The following is a 24119-nucleotide window of genomic DNA, read 5'->3' as shown; positions in this document are numbered from 1 at the left end:
TTTCTTGGACAAATGCATATTGCGATTTCTTTATTGACCACACTAGTGAATCATCCTTGGAACCTTGTATTGAAGTATAAATAAAAAGGGAGGTGATGGCATGTCTGATGGCACAGAATTAAGAAGAGCAGGACCTATACACGGGCATCTCAACAAAAAAGGCAGAGAGCTTCCTAGACTCTACAACACTTAGGCAGCTGCGTGCAGGATTCCCAACAAGAGTGAGAAGTCGGAAAGAAACTCCCTGCCGCAGAGAAAGCAAAAAGTGAATGTACGACCATTTCAAGTATGACATTTTTTTACTCTACATGAAAGGCAAGAAGCCCAATAAAAAGCATGAACAGCATACATAGGAAGGAGGTTCCGTGAAACTACTGTTATCTAAAATCAACATTTAAAACACTGAATCACTCAGATACATTGTGAATTCACTTTAGAAAGGGTTTACATCAGAGCTGTTTTAAATGGGCAAGGTGCCTTTGTGGATCTTTGTTTACTGGCCTCTACTGATCGTCACAACGTGCAAGGAGCTGGCGCGTGGGCAGCAGTCGTTAGCGTCCACGGCATCGCTGCCTGTAAAAGGTTTGAAGAATTCCCCTGGCTAGGAGTGACAGTAAAGTAAAAGATTCAGCTGGAAATTAAGCATAAACATATATGGAAAAGTAAAGTTTAGCTTTCCAAATTTGATTTAGAATCAAGGTTTCTAAGAAGGAGCTATCTCATAAAGCAAGCCCGCCTGTGGTACAAACTAACCCCAGCACTTTCTTCCCTTTCTCTTCAGACTGTGTGACGCTACCTGGTGGCTGGAAGGAACACAGGGGGAGCAGACAGACCTTCTTTAGGAGAGAAGTTCAGGAACTGATCCACTTCATGAGGCTCCAGCTTGATTTTAGGAATAACCGTCTGGCATGAGGAATCAACCTAAAGGAAGAATTTCACACGCTGTTTACAAACCAGTGACAGTAAACCGCCCGGGGGGGCTGGCTGTCCTGCCTCCCTCTGGGGCAGCCCTGCTTCCCTGCCGCCTGAGCACTGGCTCCTGCTTTGACAGGCAGGCGAATAACCTCTCTCGCCTTGCCAAACCTGGCAGCACGGCTGATGGAACCCCCAGCATCCTAAAATTAAACGCCAGGACTCACCTAGCAGGGCTCCTTTCTATTGCTTTTATAGTCATGCAACGGCATTTTATCTTGGAATAGTCCAGTAACTGTTTAAAAGCCAGTTGGTCCTGCAGGAGGAACGTGTGAACCAAGCGGCATCCATTCCCTCCTGATGACTGACAACATCTAACCGTGAAATACTCAGGACAGATAGGAGAATGGTATCTGGCCAGTGGGCAGGGAGCAAGACCATGACCCTGACTTTATAGAGTTAAAAATCCACTGAACTAACCATCTGTGGAGCAAAGAGACCCAGACATACTCCAGGAGCCCATGCCAATACACAGGTCGGGTAGCGTTTGATCAAGGAATTCTAGAGGGCAGCTCAGAGTGTTCTGTCTGCAAGCCCTCATCTTTGGCGTAGATGGAATGTAAGAGCACAAAGCCCGAGTGTGCACAGAGGCTGTGCTGGCTCTTCTGCTTCTGTGCTACCTTTTCCTGAACAGGCAGACAGACTACACCGTGCTTGGAGGAGAGCTGAGCTAAAATAGAGTCATTGTTCATAACCTGCGGCTTTGAACTTTAAGGGAATTTAGGATTCCCAACATCTGGAAGAAGATGTACGAGTATGACTCTGGGCCATCTCCAGACACTGGAAATACCCAGAGAGAAGGTAGAATAAAACTAAATTCTACTTGCTATGGGTAAGGAATCGAGCAAGGAAGAAATCCCGATTTCTTATGTTTTCCACGGGTAGTGCAATAAGGACTGGTGGGGGAGATCCCCAGATTGGGTCAGGGCAACTCAGCATCACACAGGAAAGTGAAATGTCACACAGGCACCAGCGTTTCTGACGGCATGACACTGAAGCCGTGGGCTCTATCATTATCTTAGCCACTCCCTTTGCACTGGCTTAAAAGTCAATCCCATGGAGAATTTTTTTTTCTTACCAAGGATATCCATCTATGTTCTTGTACTTTGTAATAGCAGCCACAGAAAAAATGAAATCAGACTTGCTACTGATTTTTCTGGGCAATGCTTTTACAGGAAGTGATATAATCCATGCTGACACCAAATCAATGTTTCCTTGATACATACACACATACAGACACAGTTACCAAAAAGGTTAAATGCCTTATTGGAGGAAAAGGAGCTGTATCTTTTGATCAAGTCTGTTTAGATGAAAGAAACCTGAGTATACCCCAGTATTCATTTCCAGAGCGGGCTCCTCCTTCTCAAAAGGGGTAGAGATGGCTGTGATGGTCAGAGTGACAGAGGGAACAAGTCCCGGGGGTGCCTCATCCGTAATTGGCTCTGTCTTGATGGTCGTTGATGAAAAGTCTGTAGACAGGTACCATTTCTCACTTTCCACTTCATCTATGGGAAAAGGCAAGCACACATATGAAAACTGGGTCAGGGCATCAGACGTGCGTAAAACAAATGACCCCTACCTTTCTCCTCAAAAACAGCTCTAACAAAGAACGCCTGAGAGAATAATAAAAGGACATAAAGTAAGGATGTGAGAGAGGCGGTAAGTGCAGTGAGTGGCAAAGTAATATACTTGCCTTCGCTGGAGTATGAGGGCACCTGAAGGAGGGCAGGACGAGTGCATGCAAGAGAAAGACGCCTGGCTTCCTGGCTGGAGCAGGAAGGAGACTGGCTGCGCGGGGCAGCACAGGAGGGAGAATTTCAATGTGTGGTGCTTTATACTTTTTAGTTTTCAAACCAAGTAAAAGTGTTATCTATTTAAAAATAAATAAAGAAGTATATTTAAAAATAAGAAGCAGATGATTGGCGACAAGGGTCTCAGGGGAGAAGACTGTAGACAATGGGTGGGTGATCTCCATCCTTCTTCCAATGGACAGTTGTTTCCTTTTTTTTTTTCTTCTCACTCCATTTTTTGTCTTCCTATGACCCCTTAAGTTGGCTTATAAGGTACATACCCCTTATGTCTTAAACCTGAAACTTCAGAGTTTGTAACAAATGTCTGAAATGCACTGTGTGTGCTTCCAGAGAAAAGTGCTAGATCTTGGTAAGTCTGGGTCTCCACTTGCCATGGCCTTTCACAATTATCACAAGGTCTGGGGGTTGCAACAAAATAGTAAGACAGAACAGATCTGACAGGTAGAAGCACCTCTTCTCCTAACACACATTCTAGAAGCCTAGGAAAAATTGTGTACTGTGTGTTTCTTACCAAGTTCCTTCTGGGCTAGTGCCTCAACACAGCCCTGGAACAGGAGGGAGGAGGGTAGGGAAGGAAAATACAAGATTGCAAACAGGTGCAGAACAAGAAAAACAAGTCAGGGAGCCCCAAAGTCAGCATCCCTTACCTGAGACCAGTTTTACTGAAATGAGGCTGAAATAAAGTAAAGCTATGCACCTTGCTTTCTGAAAATGTTTAAACACACATACACCACATGCTTCATGAACCATTACTGAACAGGGAGCAAGGTTGTTCACATTACAAAATTATTTCACATCACAAAATTATTTCACACTAAATAATTGGACCCAAGTTTTTCTTAAGAAAAGGTATGTGAAAATCATTCAGAATGGGTGGGGGTGGGCACAGAAGCTAAAAACTGATGCTCATAATCATTAAAATTGTATCTCATAAGCTACTTCCTTGAAACACAGGAAAAGGCTGGATTTATATTCACAAAGCAAAATTATTTTTCCCCTAAATCCAATTTATACTTGGCTTGATTAAGTATCTCAGCCCCAACTTATTTCCTGAGGCCAGATAAAGACGGGTCAGATTTCTATTGGTTGACGATGCTTTGCTTTTAGAACTAGTTGTATAGAGCTGCTGAGCGCTACGGTGTGATGGGGGAATTTCCATCATTCACGGGTGTGCACCACATCCTGCCAAGGGGGAGGGGGAGGGAACAAAGGGCCTTTTGATGGTGGCCAGAGAGAGACCACACTGTACGGAGAATTCTGCTGGCCAGACGGGCATAGAGAAGCAACTGGATGAGGAACCAAAGAAGATTCTAATGCCTCTCCCAAAAGGAGCTTATGAACTAGAAGACTGTCACCTGCAAGGAAGACACACCCAGGACGAATTCAGTACAGGGCTGGAGAAGCAGAGAGGGCACACTGAATCACACTCTCTCCATTCAGCAGTGATACGCTGATACCTCGACTTTGTGAAGTCAACACTTACAGCCTGTCCACACTGGGCAATATTTATCACTGGCAGAGGCTGGAAGAGAGAAAGATGAAATACAGCCTCAATATATGTTAACAGCAAGGAGGTATCCCTGAGGAAAAAGTCATACACAATTACCAGATAAGGTAAGACCCCTATGATAAGGCCAGACCTGTGGTCATGTAGCTATGATTGCTGTGATCAAATGAACTCATAAGGCAAAAAAAGAAAAGGCAAAACAAAAAAGCAAACACAAAATTACAAGGCAAGGATGTCCTAGCCACAGCAATCACACAACACAAAGAGATAAAAGGCATCTAAATTGGCAAGGAAGAAGTTAAACTCTATTTGCAGATGACATGATATTATACATGGAAAACCCTAAAGAATCCACCAAAAAACTACTAGAACTAATAACTGAATTCAGCAAAGTTGCAGGATACAAAATTAATACACAGAAGTCTGTTATATTCCTATATACAAAAATGAACTAACAGAAAGAGAAATCAGGAAAGCAACTCCATTTATAATTGCATCAAAAAGAATAAAAGACCTAGGAATAAACCTAACCAAGGAGGTGAAGGATCTATACTCTGAAAACTACAAGACACTCTAAAGAGAAATTAAAGAAGATACCAAAGAATGGAAATCTATCCCATGCTCATGGATAGGAAGAATTAATATTGTCAAAATGGCCATTCTCCCCAAAGCAATTTCAGATTCAATGCAATCCCTATCAAAATACCAACAGCGTTCTTCAATTAACTAAAAGAAATAGTTCTAAAATTCATATGGAACCACAAAAGACCCCAGATAGCCAAAGCAATCCTGAGAAAGAAGAATAAAGTTGAGGGATTATGGTCCCTGACTTCAAGCTCTACTACAAAACTACAGTAATCAAAATAATTTGGTATTGGCACAAGAACAGACCCACAGATCAATGGAACAGAAGAGACCCCAGATATAAACCCATGCATCTATGGTCAATTAATATATGATAAAGGAGCCATGAATATACAATGGAGAAAAGACAGCCTCTTCAACAGCTGGTGCTGGCAAAACTGGACAGCTACATGCAAGAGAAAAACTGGATTATTGCCTAACTCCATACACATAAGTAAACTCAAAATGGATCAAAGACCTGAATATAAGTCATGAAACCATAAAACTCTTACAAGAAAACAGGCACAAAAATCTCTTGAATATAAACATGAGCAACTTTTTCCTGAACCCATCTCCTTGGGCAAGGGAAACAAAATAAAAAATGAACAAGTAGAACTATATCAAACTCTGTACAGAAAAGGATACCATCAGCAGAACAAAAAGGCATCCTACAGTATGGGAGAATACATTCATAAATGACTATCTAATAAAGGGTTAACATCCAAAATATATAAAGAACTCATATGCCTCAACACCCAAACAGCAAATAACCTGATCAAAAAATGGGCAGAGGATTTGAACAGACACTTCTCCAAAGAAGAAATACAGATGGCCAACAGGCACGTGAAAAGATGCTTCACATCTCTAATCAACAGGGAAATGCAAATTAAAACCACAGTGAGATATCACCTCACAACAGTTAGAATGGCCACTATCAAAAAGACAAGAAATAACAAATGCTGGCGAGGGTGCAGAGAAATAGGAACCCTCCTACACTGTTTGTGGGACTACAAATTGGTGCAACCGCTGCGGAAAGCAGTATGGAGGTTCCTCAAAACACTAAAATCAGAAATCCCATTTGACCCAGTAATTCCACTCCTAGGAATTTACCTGAAGAAAACAACCTCCCTGGTTCTAAAAGACATATGCACCCTATGTTTACTGCTGCATTATTTATAACAGCCAAGATTGTAAGTGTCCATCAATAGATGAACGGACAAAGAAGAGGTAGTACATAGACACAATGGAACATTCAACCATAAAAAGAAAAGAAATTCTGCCATTTGCAACAACCTGGATGGAGCTAGAGGGTATTATGTTCAGTGAAATAAGCCAGGCAGAGAAAGATAAATACCATATGGTTTCACTTACTTGTGGAATATAAAAACAAAACAGAAGGAACAAAACAGCATTAGACTAATAGACACTGAGAAGTGATTAGTGGTTTCCAAGGGGGAGGGGAGTGGAAAGGGGCGGAGGCAAGGGGGACTGTTGAACCATTGTGATGTACATTTGATAAAATAAAAATAATATAAGTAATAATAAATTACAAGGCAAAATGAAAACAGGTAGTGAAATCATTTCTTCCAGTGTAGCTAAACCATTCTCAAGGTGCATGGATTCATAAAATAGGTCAAGATAGTTTATATTTTTAATGTTCAGTGTCCTACACTTCATTGTGAATATTTAAACATATATCATCATTGCTGTACCAGGGATGGAGGCTGAAGGTCAAATGGCAGTACTTGAACTAGGAAACAAAACCTCTCTCAGAGACAATTGAAGTCTTCCAGGAGAGAAGCCCCAGGATGCTCTCTCGCCTCCCTTGAGCTTTCTTGGTGTCACCTTCATGCTTCCACTTCAGCACAGCAATTTATTATTTTACCTTGAACGATGTCTTTATTGAATTAGAAAGAAGTTTAAGGCCATCAAGCTCAAATACATGTTTCATATATGAGGAAACTGACATGCAAGTCGAGATCACACAGCAAATTGGTGGCAGAACTCAGATGTCTGCACGTCCGGTCAGAATTCTTTCATTAAAGAAACAACTGAAAATGTAGATAAAGATCTGTGTAGATAAAATATGTTCACTGGAGCATTATTTATAATCACAAAGCACTGAAAGTAACTAAAACACTGAAGAGCAAGCTTAATGCATCACGTATGCAGAACATGTACAACAGAACATGTATGCAGCCAGTAGTACTACATGTATAGAGCCTTTTTAATAGAAAGGTACAGATTTATGATAGAATATTGAAAAAAACTGGATTTGAATTTATAAACTATTAATGAAAAAAGTGATAGGAAAAAAGACTGAAAGGAAATATGTCAAAATAGTAAAAATATCTCTGGACAATAATTCAGAATATGAGCAACTTCTTTTTCTTTGAATTTCATACTACTTCTAAATTTCCTGTATTGGGAATCTTTTGTCCCTCGATGATCACACATGGACATGGCCTGATTCTTTTCTGCCTACTCTGCTTTATACCTTATGATACTAATTATCAGACAGAAGGCCATTTGGAGTCCCTTGACTTCACAAGAGTCAGTAAGTACATATGTTATACATTGCACTACTGGCCCTAGTTCTTCACTCATCTCTCTATCCATGTTGTCTGCCATATAATTCTGCCTTGCCCTCCCACCATGGACTAATCGCCACCACGGGATTGGCCATCCAACTTGCTTTGGTGAAAGGGATGTTAGCTTCCTAACACAAGTAGAGTCTTCAAATGTACTTAGACAACTGGACTTATACACAGTACTTTTGCCATAGAAATGAGAAGGATATGCCAGAGCAACCTACTGATTCCAGGAGAATGACAGACACATAAAACAGAGTTGCCCTCCAATGAGCTTGGCCATGATCAGCCAACTCTCTGCCTTAGACATGTGAGTGAATCTAGCTGCCCCCCACCTAAATCAGCCAACCTTCGGCCAGGCACAGACATATAAGCTATAATAACAAATGATTGTTGTTAAAGCTGATGAGTTTTGGGGTGGTTTGTTATGCAGCTATACAGTAGAGTTGAATGTATATACAAGAAATTAAATCTATTACATTGGTATTACAGTGACAGTTGCCAGTAGAGAAAAGGACTTTCATTCTGGATTACTAAGTGCTGGCTTGTACTCTGTCTCTCAAAGGAAATAAATATCGAATCAGAGAAAACAAAATGACAAATGTAACCTATGAGGTAAGGGTTAACAAAGTATAGAGTTAAAAGGAATGAGTGGAACATGTATTACAATTTTTCCACATGACCTTATTTTTACAGTTTTATTTTATTGGCAAAAGCATCAGTAGAGCCACCATGGGTAGAACTGGAATTATCCTTAGATGTTTGGCTAAACTAAAGAACGAGAGTCGGTACACACTCTACAACCTCTAATTTCTAAAACTTGAAGCTCAGATATTGAGTGAAAAAACCTTTTTCCCCCACTAAATTGTGTTTACATGCCTTTTAAGTTTCATTTCCAAAAGAAAACACAACCCAGTCAGGTCAGTAGTGCATCCTAGGGGGAGTAGGAAAAACAACAGCCATATCATCTGATTTTACTTCAACAGCTTCCAGGCAAAGGGCAGGCTCAGCTGGCACATTACCTCAGCATCACCACTTAACATTAGCAAGAAAACAAAAACAAGCCACTGACTCATGGCAGTGAGCAAGTCCTTCCAAGGATGGCATGGGGCTGCTATGAGCAAGGGAGCTAGACACCAGGATTACCACGACAGCAGGGTGGACAGAGGGGCTAAAAAAGACACAAAATCAAAGCCAACACCAAAATGCAGATCCTCAATCATTTTTGCATATCCTGCATAAATAACTGCATTGAATAGATGGTGATTCCCAGGAAAGAACAAAAGAAGATGAAACTCTAAGTTGGGAATAGGCAGTATCTTTATAAATATGTTAGGCATACATGTACACACACATATGTACAGATAGACAGTGTATGCACATGTCCTTAAAAATAAATCACATAGGAATAAATACCATTTATATGATACACACACACATATATATCCATCTGCTATTTATGTAACATGTCTTAAGTGAAAAAGAAATTTTTATAAATGAAGTAAGTATGCCTCATCTCTATTCCTCAGCATTTGATAACTGTGTTGGCCTTTCAAAATTTTTCAAAGGAGCTGGTAAATCCAGACTGATTTTTTATGTCAAAATCTCTTAAAGGAAAAATGCCAAGGCTGAGTTGTGGAGGTTGGCAGAGGGGCAAGAGTTCACTTGAATGTGTCAGAATCATATAAACCTCAGCCCACTACATACTTGTATGGAAGCTTGAGGCCTGTCTGCCCGTGGTCCCCTCCCTGAGTGCTTCAACCCTGAAGTAACCTTCACTCATGAGTGGCATAAAGAGGTGTTGAAAATATTTAAAATAGCAAACACTGAACTAAGAGATGTGCTAAACATTGTTCTAAGTGCTTTACATACATACATTAATTTAAGCCTAAGAGTAACCATGTAAGGCATGCACTGACACTAACCCATTTTATTCAGTTGAGAGACTGAATAACTCACCTGAAGTTACCTGGGACTCATAGTCAGGCAAACCAGCTCCACGGCTTCTGCTCTTTGCCACTCTAGGATATTGCTTTCCAAGAGATCAATGATAAAATAGCTCTCTAGTCAAAAGTGATTATTCTTCAAGCATTCGGATGTTATCAGGAGCCCATAATTATCCATTGCCAAAAGGACAATATTGGTTCTTTCTATATTTCTCGCCTTGGCTTAAACAGACTTCTAATCCAATGTAATGGAGGTGAAAATAATCCCACCACCTCATTAAAACCAATGAACAGTAGCTAAAACACTGTGAGTGTTCACTGTGTGCCAGGCACTGTTGTAAACATTTCATGTATATTAGACAAGCCTCTGTGATCAAGACAGTTTCTATCAGATATCACCCCTAGTCTCATCCATGTTCTTCCTGTGCTTGTATATACAGAACCTTCCCCTCACTCCAGGCATTCATATTGTGGCCAGTGGGTAAATCATGTATTTAATCATACAGTAATCTGAATAAAGGCAATCATAATAATAGCTAATATTTGTTTAGCACTTACTAATTGCCAGGCACTGTTCTAAATACTTAACATGTATGAACTCATTTAATCCCTATATATAGTATGATGTAAGTAGTATTATCATCCTCATTTGAAGGATCAGGAAAGTGAGACACAGGAGTTGAGCAACTTGCCCAAGAGCACACCATTAGCAACTGGCTGAACCCAGATTCAAATCCAGGCAATTTGACTCTAGAGATTGATTTGACTGTACATTATCAATATTCCATGTTTAGCATCTAAGGTCTTCCTGTAGGATACTGTGTTTAGAGTATGAATTAAATAACTGTGAAACAAACAGTTGATTTTAAAAGACTTATTTACTACACACATAAAAAACTCTCTTGCAAGCTTTTTTTCCTTAAGTGAAATTATGACTCTCACTCATGAACATCCAAAGTAATTTTAATTGCTAATAGATATACACACGGCTTTCTTACACTATTCTAGCATTGTAATAGCTAGGCAGACAAAAAAGTCATTATTTCATCTTTTTAAGGGGGAAGTATCTTTATCTTTTTACCTGTTAGAAAAAGTAAGTAACATAATACCAAAAAGGGTGATGAATATAACAAAAAAGCATATGCCACAAGGCCAAGCTCAGACTCGGAGAGGACAACTGCTTCCCCGTTCGTCCAACCCAACTGAAATCAGGTTCTTTCTTTAGCCCATGCATGTCAGAGGATCCAGTTTTTTCTCTGTAGGCAGATGATAAACACATCTTCTTTCTCTACCCCTGAATCTACCCTCTTTACCACCAGCTCAGATTGATGCTCTTGCCAGTAGCTCAAAGGAAGTGTGATGAAGATACAGCTATTCCCTGCCTTTCTGTGACTTCTTCCAGGTCCCACTTCCCTGGACCATTTCAACAGCAAGATGTCTTCAACACTGCAAACCAGACCTAAGTCATCTGTGACTCACCTCTGCCCTCGACTCAGCATACTCAACCATGCGCTAATCCCGCTGCAGGTTTCATTGGACCATTTCAAAATCCAGGATTTCTTTGCCATGCATATTGCCCGTCTTTCCACTTCTCCCTTTGTTACCATGGGCACCTTCCTCCTTTTGGCAATCTTCAGCCATGAGACATCATTTCCTTCCTACAGTCTCCAAAAAACAGCCTCTCACTTTCCTAAGATCCTATGTCCCAACAAACCCCGAGTCTTTGCCTCCTCCAGGCTGTCCCATTTTACCGCAAGCTGCCTCACACAAGCAGCACCTGACCATCAGTAGACAATGTTTTCATTACCACCTGTGAAAACAGGTCCATAAATTAAGAGTTTCCGTGGTAAGCCAGCCTATCTAGCTATCCCTTGCCCTGTTAGCTCTAGAAGCCCCACTAACTTAAACAGAAGGAAAATGATTATTATTTCTATTCCTGGCCCCACCCCCTCTGGACGCAGAACAGCCCCAGTTGCAGTCCCCGATTCCACCCAAAGTAAGGTCACCTTGGCTCATGCATGATGCCAATACTGTATTAGGTCACTTCTGATTTAGTATACTTTATGCTGAGTCTATGGATATTTTATTTATTTTCTAATTCTGTTCTTGTATCATCTGGGAGGACAGTGTGCATGTGTCTAGTTCTCTCTGAACAGCCTTCACCAGCACTGCTAAGTTTCTTCTTTAGGAAGAAGGAAATTAAAGAAGAAAGCAAATGAATACCCAGCATCACAATTTAATTACAAAGGAACAGGACTAAAATAGAGTAACTCATGAAGATACCCTCCATTTGGTGAGACGCAAGACTTGGTCATGCAAATTAAACTTTTATTTCTCAAAGCATAAAAAACCCACAGACATTTTACTTGGATGTTTTGCTTATCTCTTTATAACCTCTTTTTTTCGTTGTTGTTAGATCAGAAAACTCTGCTTAGACACTGGTTAATAGCCTCAATCATGGGGAAAATGATTGCTCTGGACATAGGACGTCTTTCTGGTAGTTTTGAAGGCCAAGCCCACAGTCTAAGGACTGGCTTTTGTGGTCACTGAACTACATGAAGTTCTTTTAGCTCTAGTGTTTCAGGCAAGTCAAATTTGGTCCTGAAGATATATGACTCCTATGTAATCTTAGACCAGTGTTTCTCAACCTTTTGGGGGGCCATAGACTCTTCTGAAGATCTAAAAAAAACTTATAACTGCTCACAGCAGAAAAACTGACAAATGTAGATAGCCCAAGATTTTGTATACAATTTTAAGGGTATGCAGTCCATCTGGGGTCCATGAGAGGTTAATAGGATGAGGACACCTACACATGCCTTGTATAATTAACCTGCGATTTGAGGAGGGAGAAAGGAGGAGGGCGAATTAGCAGGGAAAGACAAGGAGGGAAGAAGAGAAAGAGGTTGAAAGAGAAGGAGAGACCAGAAAGGGGAGGAGGAGAAAGAAAATTAAAGAGAAAAATCCTAATAAACTAGGAAAGAGTCTCTACCCGAACTCGTTGTTACCACTTTTTTTTTCAAGCTTAGAAGCAATTACAGATGAATTGCATTTCACTTAAGTAAAATTGGACAAGGTGATCTGAATCATTGGCTTTCTCAGGTACAAGGAAATTGGACTCACTATCACCAAAAATAAGAACTCCTGGGTTTACTTAAGTTGTTTTCCCAATGCAAGAGATAAGGAACATTAAATTTAATGTGAACAGCAATTTTTAAATGCTGCCTCTTACGGCATAATTATTGCCTAAGAACTGTCACCCTCCTTCGAGAGGAAAGAGACCTGTCTGAGCACTCGGCAGGAGAGGAATCCTTGCGGACAGATCTCCGTAAGGCAGATGCAAATTGGGGTTCAAATTAATAAAATAATTATATCCCCAACATTCATGCATCCACACAAAACTCAGAAAAAATAATAAGACCTAGACAAAGCTTTTGTGGGCAAGCTCACCATCCATTCAACACACTAACTTTGATTGCGTATGTCCCAAAGGGTTGCCATTCATATTCAGTAGCCCCTACTCATAAGAGTGCTTTTGCTGGCATTGGAAGGTGGTTTTTACTCAGAGAAAAATTGCTACTTGAAGATGAAGTGTGGATCAGAAAGTCTTTGCAAAACATATCTGACCTGTCGTACCTGTTCTGAGCAAAGTACTAGCCTGGCCTATTGTAGCACAGGATCTATAAATAGAACAAGGCACCATCTGTGGGAACTGAATGGTGTGTGTTTTGGCCTAATGATGAAAGCCTTCCTGGCAAATATCTACTTAATACTTCTCCCCACACTAAGCTATGGGCATAGGTGGCCCCATGAATTCCTGTATGTTGCCTTTATGTTGATTAGAGTTAAAAAAACAAAGGAGGAATTTCCTCATGGAAAAGAGACTGAACTTTCAGAAATCTGCTTATTTGCAATCATTTCACTAGGGACCTTGTTTTAGAAGAAAAGATGGCCTAGCCCTTTGCCCTCCACCTGCTTTCCTCTAACCATTGGCACTATTTCAACTCTACTCAACATTTCAAGGCCCCAATAAACTCTGCCTCACTTCATGCAACTTTTCCCGTGCTCTTCAGTGGGTATACTCTTTCTGCTCTGAATTTACAGTTTAATTTCCTGTTAGGATGTTGCTCACATTCTGATAAAGTATTGGGGTACCTAGCATTTTCGTGAGACTCTGAGTTACTTATAGGCGAGATCTAATTTTACTATGTGTCCCACAAGAATCTAGGATGGTGCCTGACACACAGCAGGTGTTCAACAAACATATGTGGAACTGAAGGGAAAAGTTAGTGTGCCTAGATTGTTCAGACCATCTCTCATCTGCATAGTCTAGAATTGCAAGGCTGCAGAATGGCCGACTACTTCACAGATGGTAACTGTCTGAATCCAATATAAGATTGCTATATTGTTATCACACTCTGGCCACAGGGCCTCTGCACTTGCTGTTTCCTCTGCCTAGAAGCCTCTTCCTGACTTCCTGAGACATTTCGTTCTCTCCCTCATTTCTAGCTAACCTTTGCCCAAAAGTTAACTTCAAAGAAGGACTGTCCCTATCTATTCGACTTAAAATTTCAACACCCACCCCTCACGTGCCACCATGGTTGGAATGTTTGTGTCCCCCAAGTTCATATGTTGAAATCCTAATGCCCCATGGGAATGTATTAGGAGGTGGGCTTTTGGGAGGTGCTTAGGCCATGAAGGTGGGGCCCTCATGAATGGAGATGATGCCCTTATAAAGAGACCCTACATGCTCCCCAGCCTCCTCCACCACGTGAGGATATAAGGAGAAGTGTGTAACCAGAGCGGGCTCTCACCTACCATGCTGGCACCCTGATCTCAAACTCCCAGCCTCCAGAACTTTAAGCAATAAATGCCTGTTGCTTATAAGCCCCCCAGTCTGTAGCATTTTGTTCTAGTAGCCCAGACAGACTAAGACACCTGCCTCCAGCAGCTCCCTATCCCTTTTTCTGATTTTTTAAAAATATCACTGATTGCCATCTCATAAGCTATACATATGACTTTGTTTTTCTTATTTTCTTCCCCCCCTGCCCCATCTCCTAGAATGTATGCTCCACAAGGGCAGAGATCTTTGTAAATTGTGGTCACTCCTTTACCCCCCAGTGTTTAGCATAGTCCCTGGCAAGTTAAGCACAAGGTAGGTACTGAATAAATAGCTCTGGAATGAATTTTTTTTAATGAATCATAAGGTAGTTAAAAAATACTTACTTCTACTCAGCACTGTGCTTGGGCCTGTACAAGACAACTGCTGCAAGTCAAGGAGTATCACCTGATCAAATGCATGCAGCCCAGTGTGTCTGCAGTTAGCGGGAAGGCAATGCACAGGAGAGCAGAGCAGGTGTTGTCTCTAATGCCATCACCAAAGGTTAGGAACATGCTTCAGCCTTCCATACCTTCTCCCTTAGCAACTCACTGCACAATTTAGTCAATGAAGTCAGGGTCTACCAGGTACCTTCAAAGTGCCAAGCACAATGCTAGGTACCAAGAACACACAATTGCACTTGCTCACCATCAACTCAAAATAGAAGAATAGAAAATAATGGATGGCTGGGTAATATAAAAATAACTGTAATAGTCTCCACACAAATGGCAAAAAAAAAAAAAACAGTACTATGAAACCATAAAGGGTGATGTCTTCCAGATGGGACAGTGTGACATCAGCTGAGTCCTGAGGAACAGGTGGGGATCTGACCAGTAGGGGTGAGCGGATGATGCAGAGAAGGCAATGAGGACTCAACGTAGAGAACAGGGTAAGAAAAGGCATGGGGCAGACAAGGCAATGCCAGAGCCACACAGACGGGGAGCCATGAGGCCAGGCGGGGAAGGCAGGTCAGCTCAGCCCACAAAAACCATAGTGTGAGGTGGGTTTCATTCTGCAGAACAATAGAGAACTATTTCAGATTTTGTAATGGGGAACTAATAAAAACAATGTCAAATAGCTAGCAGTCTTCTTGAACCTTTCTATATCTTTACCCCCATGTAATTGCTTGGAGTATTGACTTTATAAGGACCCTAACTGCTATTTGAAGAAATATTTCCATTCATTGGTCCTAAGAAACCAGCTCCATTGGATTCACAGTTTGTCTCTGCCCTCTGGAAGATTGTCATCTAAAGCAGATTCACGGAATCTAACAGACATATAAAGAACAATCTAACAACAAAATAATCCAACAGTCAGTTTCACAGCTAGGGACCCACTATCACATTTCATGGCAGAACATGGTTGGGAAGTTGAACAACTCTCTACAAAATCTTCCTGATCACCTAAGGTCCAACCATCCACTTACAGTGATTAGTTTTGAATAATAACAACTGCAACAGCAGCTAAGAATATGCTTACTACTCGTCAGGCCCTGGACTAGATATTGGGATATATCATCATACTTAATCCTCACAAGAGAAGAAATAGGTGCTGTTATCATCCCCCTTTTACACATGAGGAACCTGTGGCTGGGAGAAGTTAAGTCATTTGCTCATAGCTGGTCAGCAGATAGAATATAAAACAATCTCTGACTGCAGAAAGAGTAACCTTAACCAGTACCCTTAGCACAAGTTTGACACTTTACAGTTGGTTGTATACATTTCTAATGTTCCCTACCTGATAAGGTCTGTGAGAGCAATGCAGAAAAAAGGATTTTTTTCCCTTTTTTTTCTTCAGTGTCTTGTGGGTGAACTCAAGAACCACTAGGTGAAAGGATGGCTACACTGTAAGGAATTGATAATACTTGATAAAGGAATTCACACACGAGGAAAAGTTACTTTCCAGACATTATTACAAGGTCCTCTCCTGGTATTCACATCCTCTTTGGTCTCCTGCCACAATGAATCAGGACTGCCTGTGTGACCGACAGAATAACCTGCAGGGTTAGGTCACAAAGTTATCCAGCCTCTGCCTCATTTTCTTGGTCTCTGGGGTGCCTCACTCTTTGGAAGGCAGCCATGCTTACCACTGCACCCTTGGGAAGCAGCTGCCATGCTCCGGGGACAACACGACAGCAACAGAAGAAGGAAGAAGAGGAGAAGCCCATTCATTGAAATGCTATGCGGAAGGCACTGTCCTAGGTTCTTTAAACACATCACATCATTTGCTCTCCTGACAGCTACACACCCTCAGATTATTTCAGCGTGTTTCCTCCCTTCCTTCCCCAGGCACGTCCACTGCCCTGTTCTCCTGGTCTGAGGCAGAGGAAGTAGACAAACTACAGAGAAGGCTTAAGTCGTCATGCACCTAACCTCTCGTCAGGAAAAAGCTGAGCATAAGGCTCCACGGGGTCCAGCCAGGGAAGAGTCCACTCACAGATTCACAGCTTTCGCTTCACTGAGGAGAGCAGGAAAAATTTCCAGGGCTGCCAATCAGCACACCTCTTCTCAGGAAGAGCGTAGCTTCTCAACAGACCTCTACAGCTTTCTCTCTCCCAAGAAAGGATGTTTTACTGGTCCCAGAGTTAGTTCTTTCAGAGGCCAGTAGTAGGCCTAAGGACCCCACTGAGGAGGGAGACCCCACAAAGCTAATGCCCTATTTGAAGAAGAAGGTGCAGGCATTTGCCTTTAAGCTAAGGGAGGCTGAGGGCGGTTGTTCTGCAGGCGGCCACCTCCCAAAGATGCAGCCATGTTCACTGGCATGAGGAGGGGACGCGGCCCCCGGACCATGCCAGAAGAGGTCCAGTTAGTGACCATTCCCCACCACATCCTCCAGTGAGAAGAAAGCATAACCTTAAACTAGGATTAGAGAAGATGTTTTTAAAAACATACTCAAGGAACTAAGACAAACAGCTGGTTATACCTTTAAGAAAACAAAAGACACAAAATTAAACTTAGAAGGTGTATCTACATTAGAGAGTTTAGAAGATGAGCATACAGCAATTAAGGCCTAAAGAGTAATGGTCAAAACACCTGAACATCTCTAAAGCCAGGAAAACCAGACCTTCAATGACTACCACACTGACAGCACCGACGAGGGGCACAAAAAGGTCACCGACAAGACAGTCTAGGACACGGGCTGAATGGAGCATGCTGGAAAGGGGTAAAAGGGATACCCAGGAAGCTTCCATGGAGAAAGTGGTCATGAAAATTCTGTCTCCAGAAAAAAAGACATGACCCCATGAAACAAGGGACCTACTGGATTTATCAACCAAATAGGCCAGAAAGATGGCATGCAGCCCTCTCCACAGGGTCAAAGAAAGCAGTTACTCTCACTCACTTACAGCAAATTCCCAGAGTACACAGCCGAGGGTAGAGAAGGGGTGCTGTGCCCGCAGCCCAAACTCAAGCCTTTACACAGAATAACTCTGTGGGTAAAGTGGGCACCGACGACGGCAGAACACACCTTCCACACCCTCAAGGAGCTCAAGTCAAAGGCGCCACCACCCCAGGTGTTGCCCCTGCTCCGACTTTACCGTCATGGAAGCTGTCACTGCTGGTGACGTGGCCAAATGGTGACTGGGCGCGTGGCTCCTCACACAGGGAGTAGCTGTGCTCAGCCTGGATGAGAGGCGCCGGGGATGTGGGGGACGGTTCCACCTCCATTGACACACTCTTCTCCGAGAGGAAAGGGTCGTTCAGGAGCTGACCCAAGACGTTCTGGGAAAACTCATCCAGAAGTTCTGAGAAGTGCTACAAGAAAGAAAGGAGGAAGAACTCAGTTTCTCTCAGCCATGATCTGATATTTACACACATATTCTAAGGTCATTACACCCCCCTGCTTTAAATGAAGTCACTGACGCGCCATGTGTAGTGATCTGTTGCTGTGTAGCAAACCACCCTGAAGTTTAGTGGTTTAAAAACCCAACAATTTATTATTTGTCATTCCTCCATGGGTTGGCTGGGTGGGTGAGCTGATTTCAACTGAGTTTGCGGTCAGAGCTGCAATGAGCTGGAAGGCCGGCTGGGCCTGAGGGTGGGGTCTGATGAGGGCGGGGCCTGAGGGGCCTTTTTCTGAGAGGCTCTGTCAAGCTGGGATTCCTCACATGATGGCAGAAGTATTCCAGGAGGGAAAAAAACAAAATGAAATGGCCTCAGAAGTTGCACACCATACGTCCCTCCACATTCTTTTGGTCAAGGCAAGTGACAAGGCCAACCCAGAGTCACGGGGTGGGAAAAGGGATTCCACCTCTTGAGAGAGGAATGGCAAAACCACACTTCAGACGCATGTGGACAGAGATTTCATGACTCACTAGGAGCCATCACTATAACTGTCTACCGCATTTTACATTGGGAATACTTTTAAATGAGCTGTCTGGTGTTTCTATAGCATGGCAGTGCTGTCGATGGCAAAATGCCAAGTTCACAGGCATCAGAGGCAGCTTCTCTTCATTCTCCCCACCCCCTGGATTTTGTTTGGCTCCAGTTTTTCCTTAATCTCCTTAATCCCTTCTCATCCTCCATCTCCAACATCACCAACTCCCTAGCCCCCAGCATGCCATGAAGGTGCTACAGGAATGGTCTGTACATATACACACAGGATTCCTGTATCCCTTGTTCCACTGTCCCTTCCAAAGGAGTTGCAGGTCCATCCACTCTTGCTCATTGATGGGGGAAATGCATGGTATGCAGATCTGTAGGATAGCATTTCACACCCGTGGCTTCAGGCCCATTCACTGTCACTCACTGATGGGGGATCTGCATGGCATGAAGATCTGTAGGATCCCGTTTCACACCCTTGGCTGCAGGCCCATCCACTGTCACTCAGTGACAGGGGATCTGCATGGCACAAAGATCTGTAGGACAGCATTTCACACCCGTAGCCCTCTGGACATGTTGAGCATTTGGGAATAATTCTTTCTTATGCACATGGGGCAGTTCCATGCACTACAGGATTAGCAGCCCTCCTGGCCTCTACCCACTCAATGCCAGTCACACTCCCCTAGTTTTGAAAACCAAAAATATCTCCAGACACTGCCAAATGTCCCTAGGGAGAAAAAAGTCATCCTTGGTTTAGAACCACTATTATAGAATATATTAAAAATAAGAAGAAGAAGATGTAATATAATTTAAAAGCCCATTTTGGCACCAACTGTGGGAGCTACTTAACGTTCCCTAGGTCACAAACTAACAGATGTCACCCTTACTAATTAAACTTTAGGGATGCTTCTGGCATAGAAAGGAAGTTACAAAAGCAGATACAGAGATGAGAGAACTGATTGGAAATGGTAATGTTTGGGGTAGGCAATGAAAACTCTAGGGATTCACATAAGTAAGTCCTACCACTAAACAGAAGGGTCCGTGAAGGTGCTATGAGAACTGGAGAGGGTGGCTGGGAGAGAGTTCTCTGGATGCAAACAACATATACAAATGAAAGGTTGTTAGGAGCATCTAAGGCAAGAATTCCCAAATGCCAATGGTCTGCACCACAATTACTGGGAGAGTTTTGTTTTAGTCATCTTATAGTGAAATATTTTAAGCATTCTGAAAAATTATACAGAATAGTACCATGAATAATTATGTATTCATTCCTTTGAAAAATATCTTATTTTTCCATGCTTCCTGCTGCAACCTTTTTTCTTTACCCTTTCTTTCCTTTTCAAGAAATAAAACATGTTAAAGCTCCATCCATTCCCCTTCTTCCCTCTCAACATTAACTACTACCGTGACCTTGGTGCTTTTCATTCCCATGTAGATCTTCACGCTTTTATTACATATGTGTTTCCATTACATATGTTCGAATGTTTTTGAACTTCAAATAAAGAGTACCATGCCTCACACATCCTTCTACAACTTTATTCTCTCAAAATTTTTTTACATTTATTCATGTTTATACATGTTGCTCTATTTCATTCATTTAAATTTCTGAATTGTATTCCATTGTATTTACCCATTTCCTCTTGCAGGATAAATATTTTATTATTATATATAACACTAGAATAAACATTCTTGAACACCAAGGGAAATTTTTAAAAACACAGAAATCCTGTGACCATCAGAGATTTTGACTTAGTTGGTCAAAGGCATCTACGTTAAAACTACCACCGCCTGTAATTCAAATGCTTGCTTCAGTCTTTCAACCACTGAAGGCCAACCCCATTGCCATAAATCATCCCGTCCCTGCATGGCCTTACAGTTAAGTCCCTAGATGTTTAAAAAGTCCCTAGAAGTTCAGATATACCAAAGTCAAAGGGAGGTTCATGGATTTTACAGTTACCATGTGCTAAACTTCAAATAGAAACCAAGGATGCAAAATAGTAAGTTAAGATTTTAAAAAGCCCTTACCTTCCCATTTAGGCCAATGCTTCTCAAACTTTTATGTGCACATGAATCACCTGGGGAGCTTATATGCTGATTCACAAGTCTAGGTTGGCCTGAGATTCTCGATTTCTTACCAGCTCCTGGGTAATGCTGCTCATCAACTGGCCACACTTTGAAGAACAAGGAGCAGAACCACTGCCAAGCTAAGATTAGAACCCAGGGTTCCTCAGGTCAGTGTCTGATTCCCTTAGTGTGTCCCCAAATTTACTGGTTGGGTAATGGTGAATATTCTGCATGTGTCTGATGGAGTTCAAGACCAAAATTAAGGCAACAAAAAGAGAAAGATGTAACACAGAATGTAAAATGCAAAAGCAAGAGGTTGAATTCACACCCTGAGTTTCCAAGCCACAATTCTGTCCTTGGAGACACAACGTCAACTTTGGTCAGCTGTGCTGACCCGGATGAACTTCTGAAAGCCCATTCTGTCCTGAGGCAAGGCTCTCTTGGATTGCCTGTCCTTTCCATGAAGTTGCCAGGTGGGGCGACTCTGCTGACACTGTTTTCTTTCTCCTGAACAGCACTAATGAATGTTTTCATGAGTATCCCCTGAATAACCAATAATTAACCTTCTCTACATCTGCTAACCATCTCTGAACTCCCCCTACTTTGAATTTTATAGTAATTATCATGTTAGCAATCAATTAAGCCCTAAATGATAGGCAGTCCTGAAGAACTAACATTGTTATGAAATGCATTATGATAACCGCCCCACTGGAAAAATAACGTCCTCGGGAGAAGGGACTAACTGTTCCGAGCCACCACCCACCCCTGGCAGCTTGCAAAGTGGTGAGCACTGAGCAGGTCCCAGGGAGATACTTGTGATTGAGAAGATATGTCCAACTTGTTCCAACCAGAGGCCGTGACTCAGACCAAAGTAGCTCCAGCTGAGCCTCCTTGGCAGCTGTGGGCTCCAGAGCTCAGCAGAGAAGCCACCATCCCACTGCTGGTACCAGAACCACAGGCCCGGCATACATGCCAGCCAGTGGGAGAGGCGCACATGGTCTTGGAGGCCAAAAACCAGAGGAAGGAGCAAACTGAACCTCCTCAAAGGGAGGCTTTCTGGGTCCCACAAACATATTAGCAAAGGACTACTCATGTGAACCCAAGGGTGATGAAATTTCAGTTGAATTCTTTCAAAAACATGGCATCATAGCAGTTTACCATTCTGCCTAAGAGTTCAGTCAAGCTTTATGGGTTCAACAAAGTACTTTCACAGCTTTCCCCTCAATTAGTGCTCACAGCAACCCTACGAAGTTGGCTTTACTCATTGTCCAAGATCTCAGTCACCTACTGTTTGGACTTGGCCTTGAACTAGAGTCCTCGTATTCCAACATTGTTTCACCAAGGAAAGAGGTATTTGAGCTTCACAATCCAACTGCATGGAGAAATTCTAGCAAGTGTAAAACATCATGTTGATGATGATCATTGATGGTGATGATGATTGGATCACCAGGTGCTGGGCTCATATGATGGGCTAAGTGTTGGATCCATCAGACTTCAGAAAATGAGCTAGGTGCTTCCCTATAAGGTAGACACGTCCCCATTTACAGATGAGAAAACTGGGGCTCAGGGTAGTTAGGTATATTGCCATGGTTGGGGTTGCCAGGTCCAAAGCCCATGTACCTTCTTCCACAGCATGCTGCCTCCTGTACATCAGCCTCTAAAGCTGACATGTAGAGGAAACTGGAGTTAAAAAAAATAAACAAACAGAATACACTCACTGGCAACCCATCCATTCATGCACCATGAACACACAGTCTTCCACGTCCAAAGTGTGGAGACAGGCCAAGGTTAGATGGAGAGGCTGCTGGTCTCCCTCCCGTGGGTCTCAGCACTGAGGATGATGGAGATCTCCTTGCCCTTAATGCATGGCTCTGCCAAAGGGTTCAAAGTCTCATCCTAGCATCTCTGGCTTGGAAGAAACTCTTGATGGTGTTAGACTCCTGCCTCACAACATGAATGTTCCTTACCCACTTCAGTGAAGACGCTTGGCAACTTCCTGTAAGGGTCTGTGTCAAGGTCTCATCTCCACATTGTCTAAAGACGCCACATTTAATATCTTCTAACCTGACCTCATCCTTCCTATGAAGTCTGGTCTCCCTTTTTCCTAATACATGATTCTTTCATTCCAACCCAAATAGACTCCATGTGAAATCGTAGGGATATAGCTCTGGAACCAGACAGCCCTGAACTTGTGCCCTGGCTCCTAGCAGTGCGAGCCTGAGCAAGCTACTTCAGTTCTCTAAATTTTCATTTGCTCCTACTGTGACGTGAATGTGACAATAGTGCCAACTCCCTGTTGTAAGGATTAAAGTATATAATGTAATGTACCCAACACTTCACTGGCATAGCAATGAATTTTTAAAACGCTCTCTAGAAAAACAAAAGCCTATTAAAACATTTAAACAATAAAATGTTGGCATTTTCGACTTGCACACTGGCATCTCCAAGTGCTCTTCCTAGAATATCCTTTCATTTTCCTCTCCAGCAGTCAGGAAACTACCTAGAACAAAATATGTCTATTTCTTTTACAGTTATCCTAGACAGACACAGCTTAAATTGATCTTTTATTTTCCTGACCAACGATAGCCCATTAGAGTCAGGATCTCTTAATTTTACACTTTTTTACTTTTCTTTGATGTTCCTTTCATTGCCAACTTATTTAAATCTTTTATTGTTAAGCCTTATAAAACTCTATAGCCCAGATCTAAGCATTTTTATCCACCTCCTCTGAGCCCAATACAGATCATGGATCAAATGCTCTCACTTGTCTTAGTCTATTACCATCCTACACTATCCTAGCCAAACAGTAAACAAATCTGAATTAGAGCCTAGGGCTCCCAACAACTATAAATAAGTGCTTAAAACATATGCCCAAATTTACAAATCAGATAAGTTAGGGGAAATTGTTAACCGCAGGTAATAACTTATGTTATAAAAATTACCATTGCTCTGAAGCACCCACACTTGGGTTTGCAGGTCATCAACTAGCAATCAAAGGCGCTTGCAAGCAGGGGGTGGTTTATGATCTGGGCTGCCTCCTGCTGTCAACAATTGCCCCAAGAAACGAAGTCACAGCAGTGAGGAAGGGGGAGTAAAGTAGGAGAAAAAAGAAGCATTCATAATTCTTGAGCTCAAATAACTGGTTGCATAAAGCTCCTAAGCTGTCTTCCTTGTACTGCTCACTACCGAGGTTCACTGTCAACAAATACAGTGAGCGGCTCCTCAGAGCCGCACTGCTCTGGGCAAGGGGGTAACCAGGAAGATGAACAAAGGCATCTTTTAAAGAGAGGATGGTCCCGTGTGCAATCCGAGTTATCCGAAACGGATATCCTGCACGCCTATGGACCAATGTGCCACAGAGCATGTTCCAAGCAGTTCTGCCTCCTGAGGTGGCCCAACAGGCATCCTT

General features: G+C 42.3%; 1 protein-coding gene across 1 annotated transcript in view; it reads right to left on the bottom strand.

The window, feature by feature from the left end:
- The window catches only part of CREB3L2 (cAMP responsive element binding protein 3 like 2), a 111952-nt gene that overhangs the window by 25554 nt on the left and 62279 nt on the right, over positions 1–24119 (bottom strand). The window contains exons 2-4 of the mRNA XM_017668152.3: positions 17863–18079; positions 2302–2477; positions 834–921 (exon numbers count right to left, since the gene is read on the bottom strand). Coding sequence (XP_017523641.2) covers positions 834–921; positions 2302–2477; positions 17863–18079 — 481 coding nt within the window. The remainder of the gene's footprint in view (positions 1–833; positions 922–2301; positions 2478–17862; positions 18080–24119) is intronic.

Source organism: Manis javanica, chromosome 6 (assembly GCF_040802235.1).
Source record: "Manis javanica isolate MJ-LG chromosome 6, MJ_LKY, whole genome shotgun sequence".
Taxonomy (NCBI): domain Eukaryota; kingdom Metazoa; phylum Chordata; class Mammalia; order Pholidota; family Manidae; genus Manis; species Manis javanica.
The sequence above is the reverse complement of the archived record's forward strand: the minus strand, read 5'-3'. Positions and strand labels throughout refer to the sequence as shown.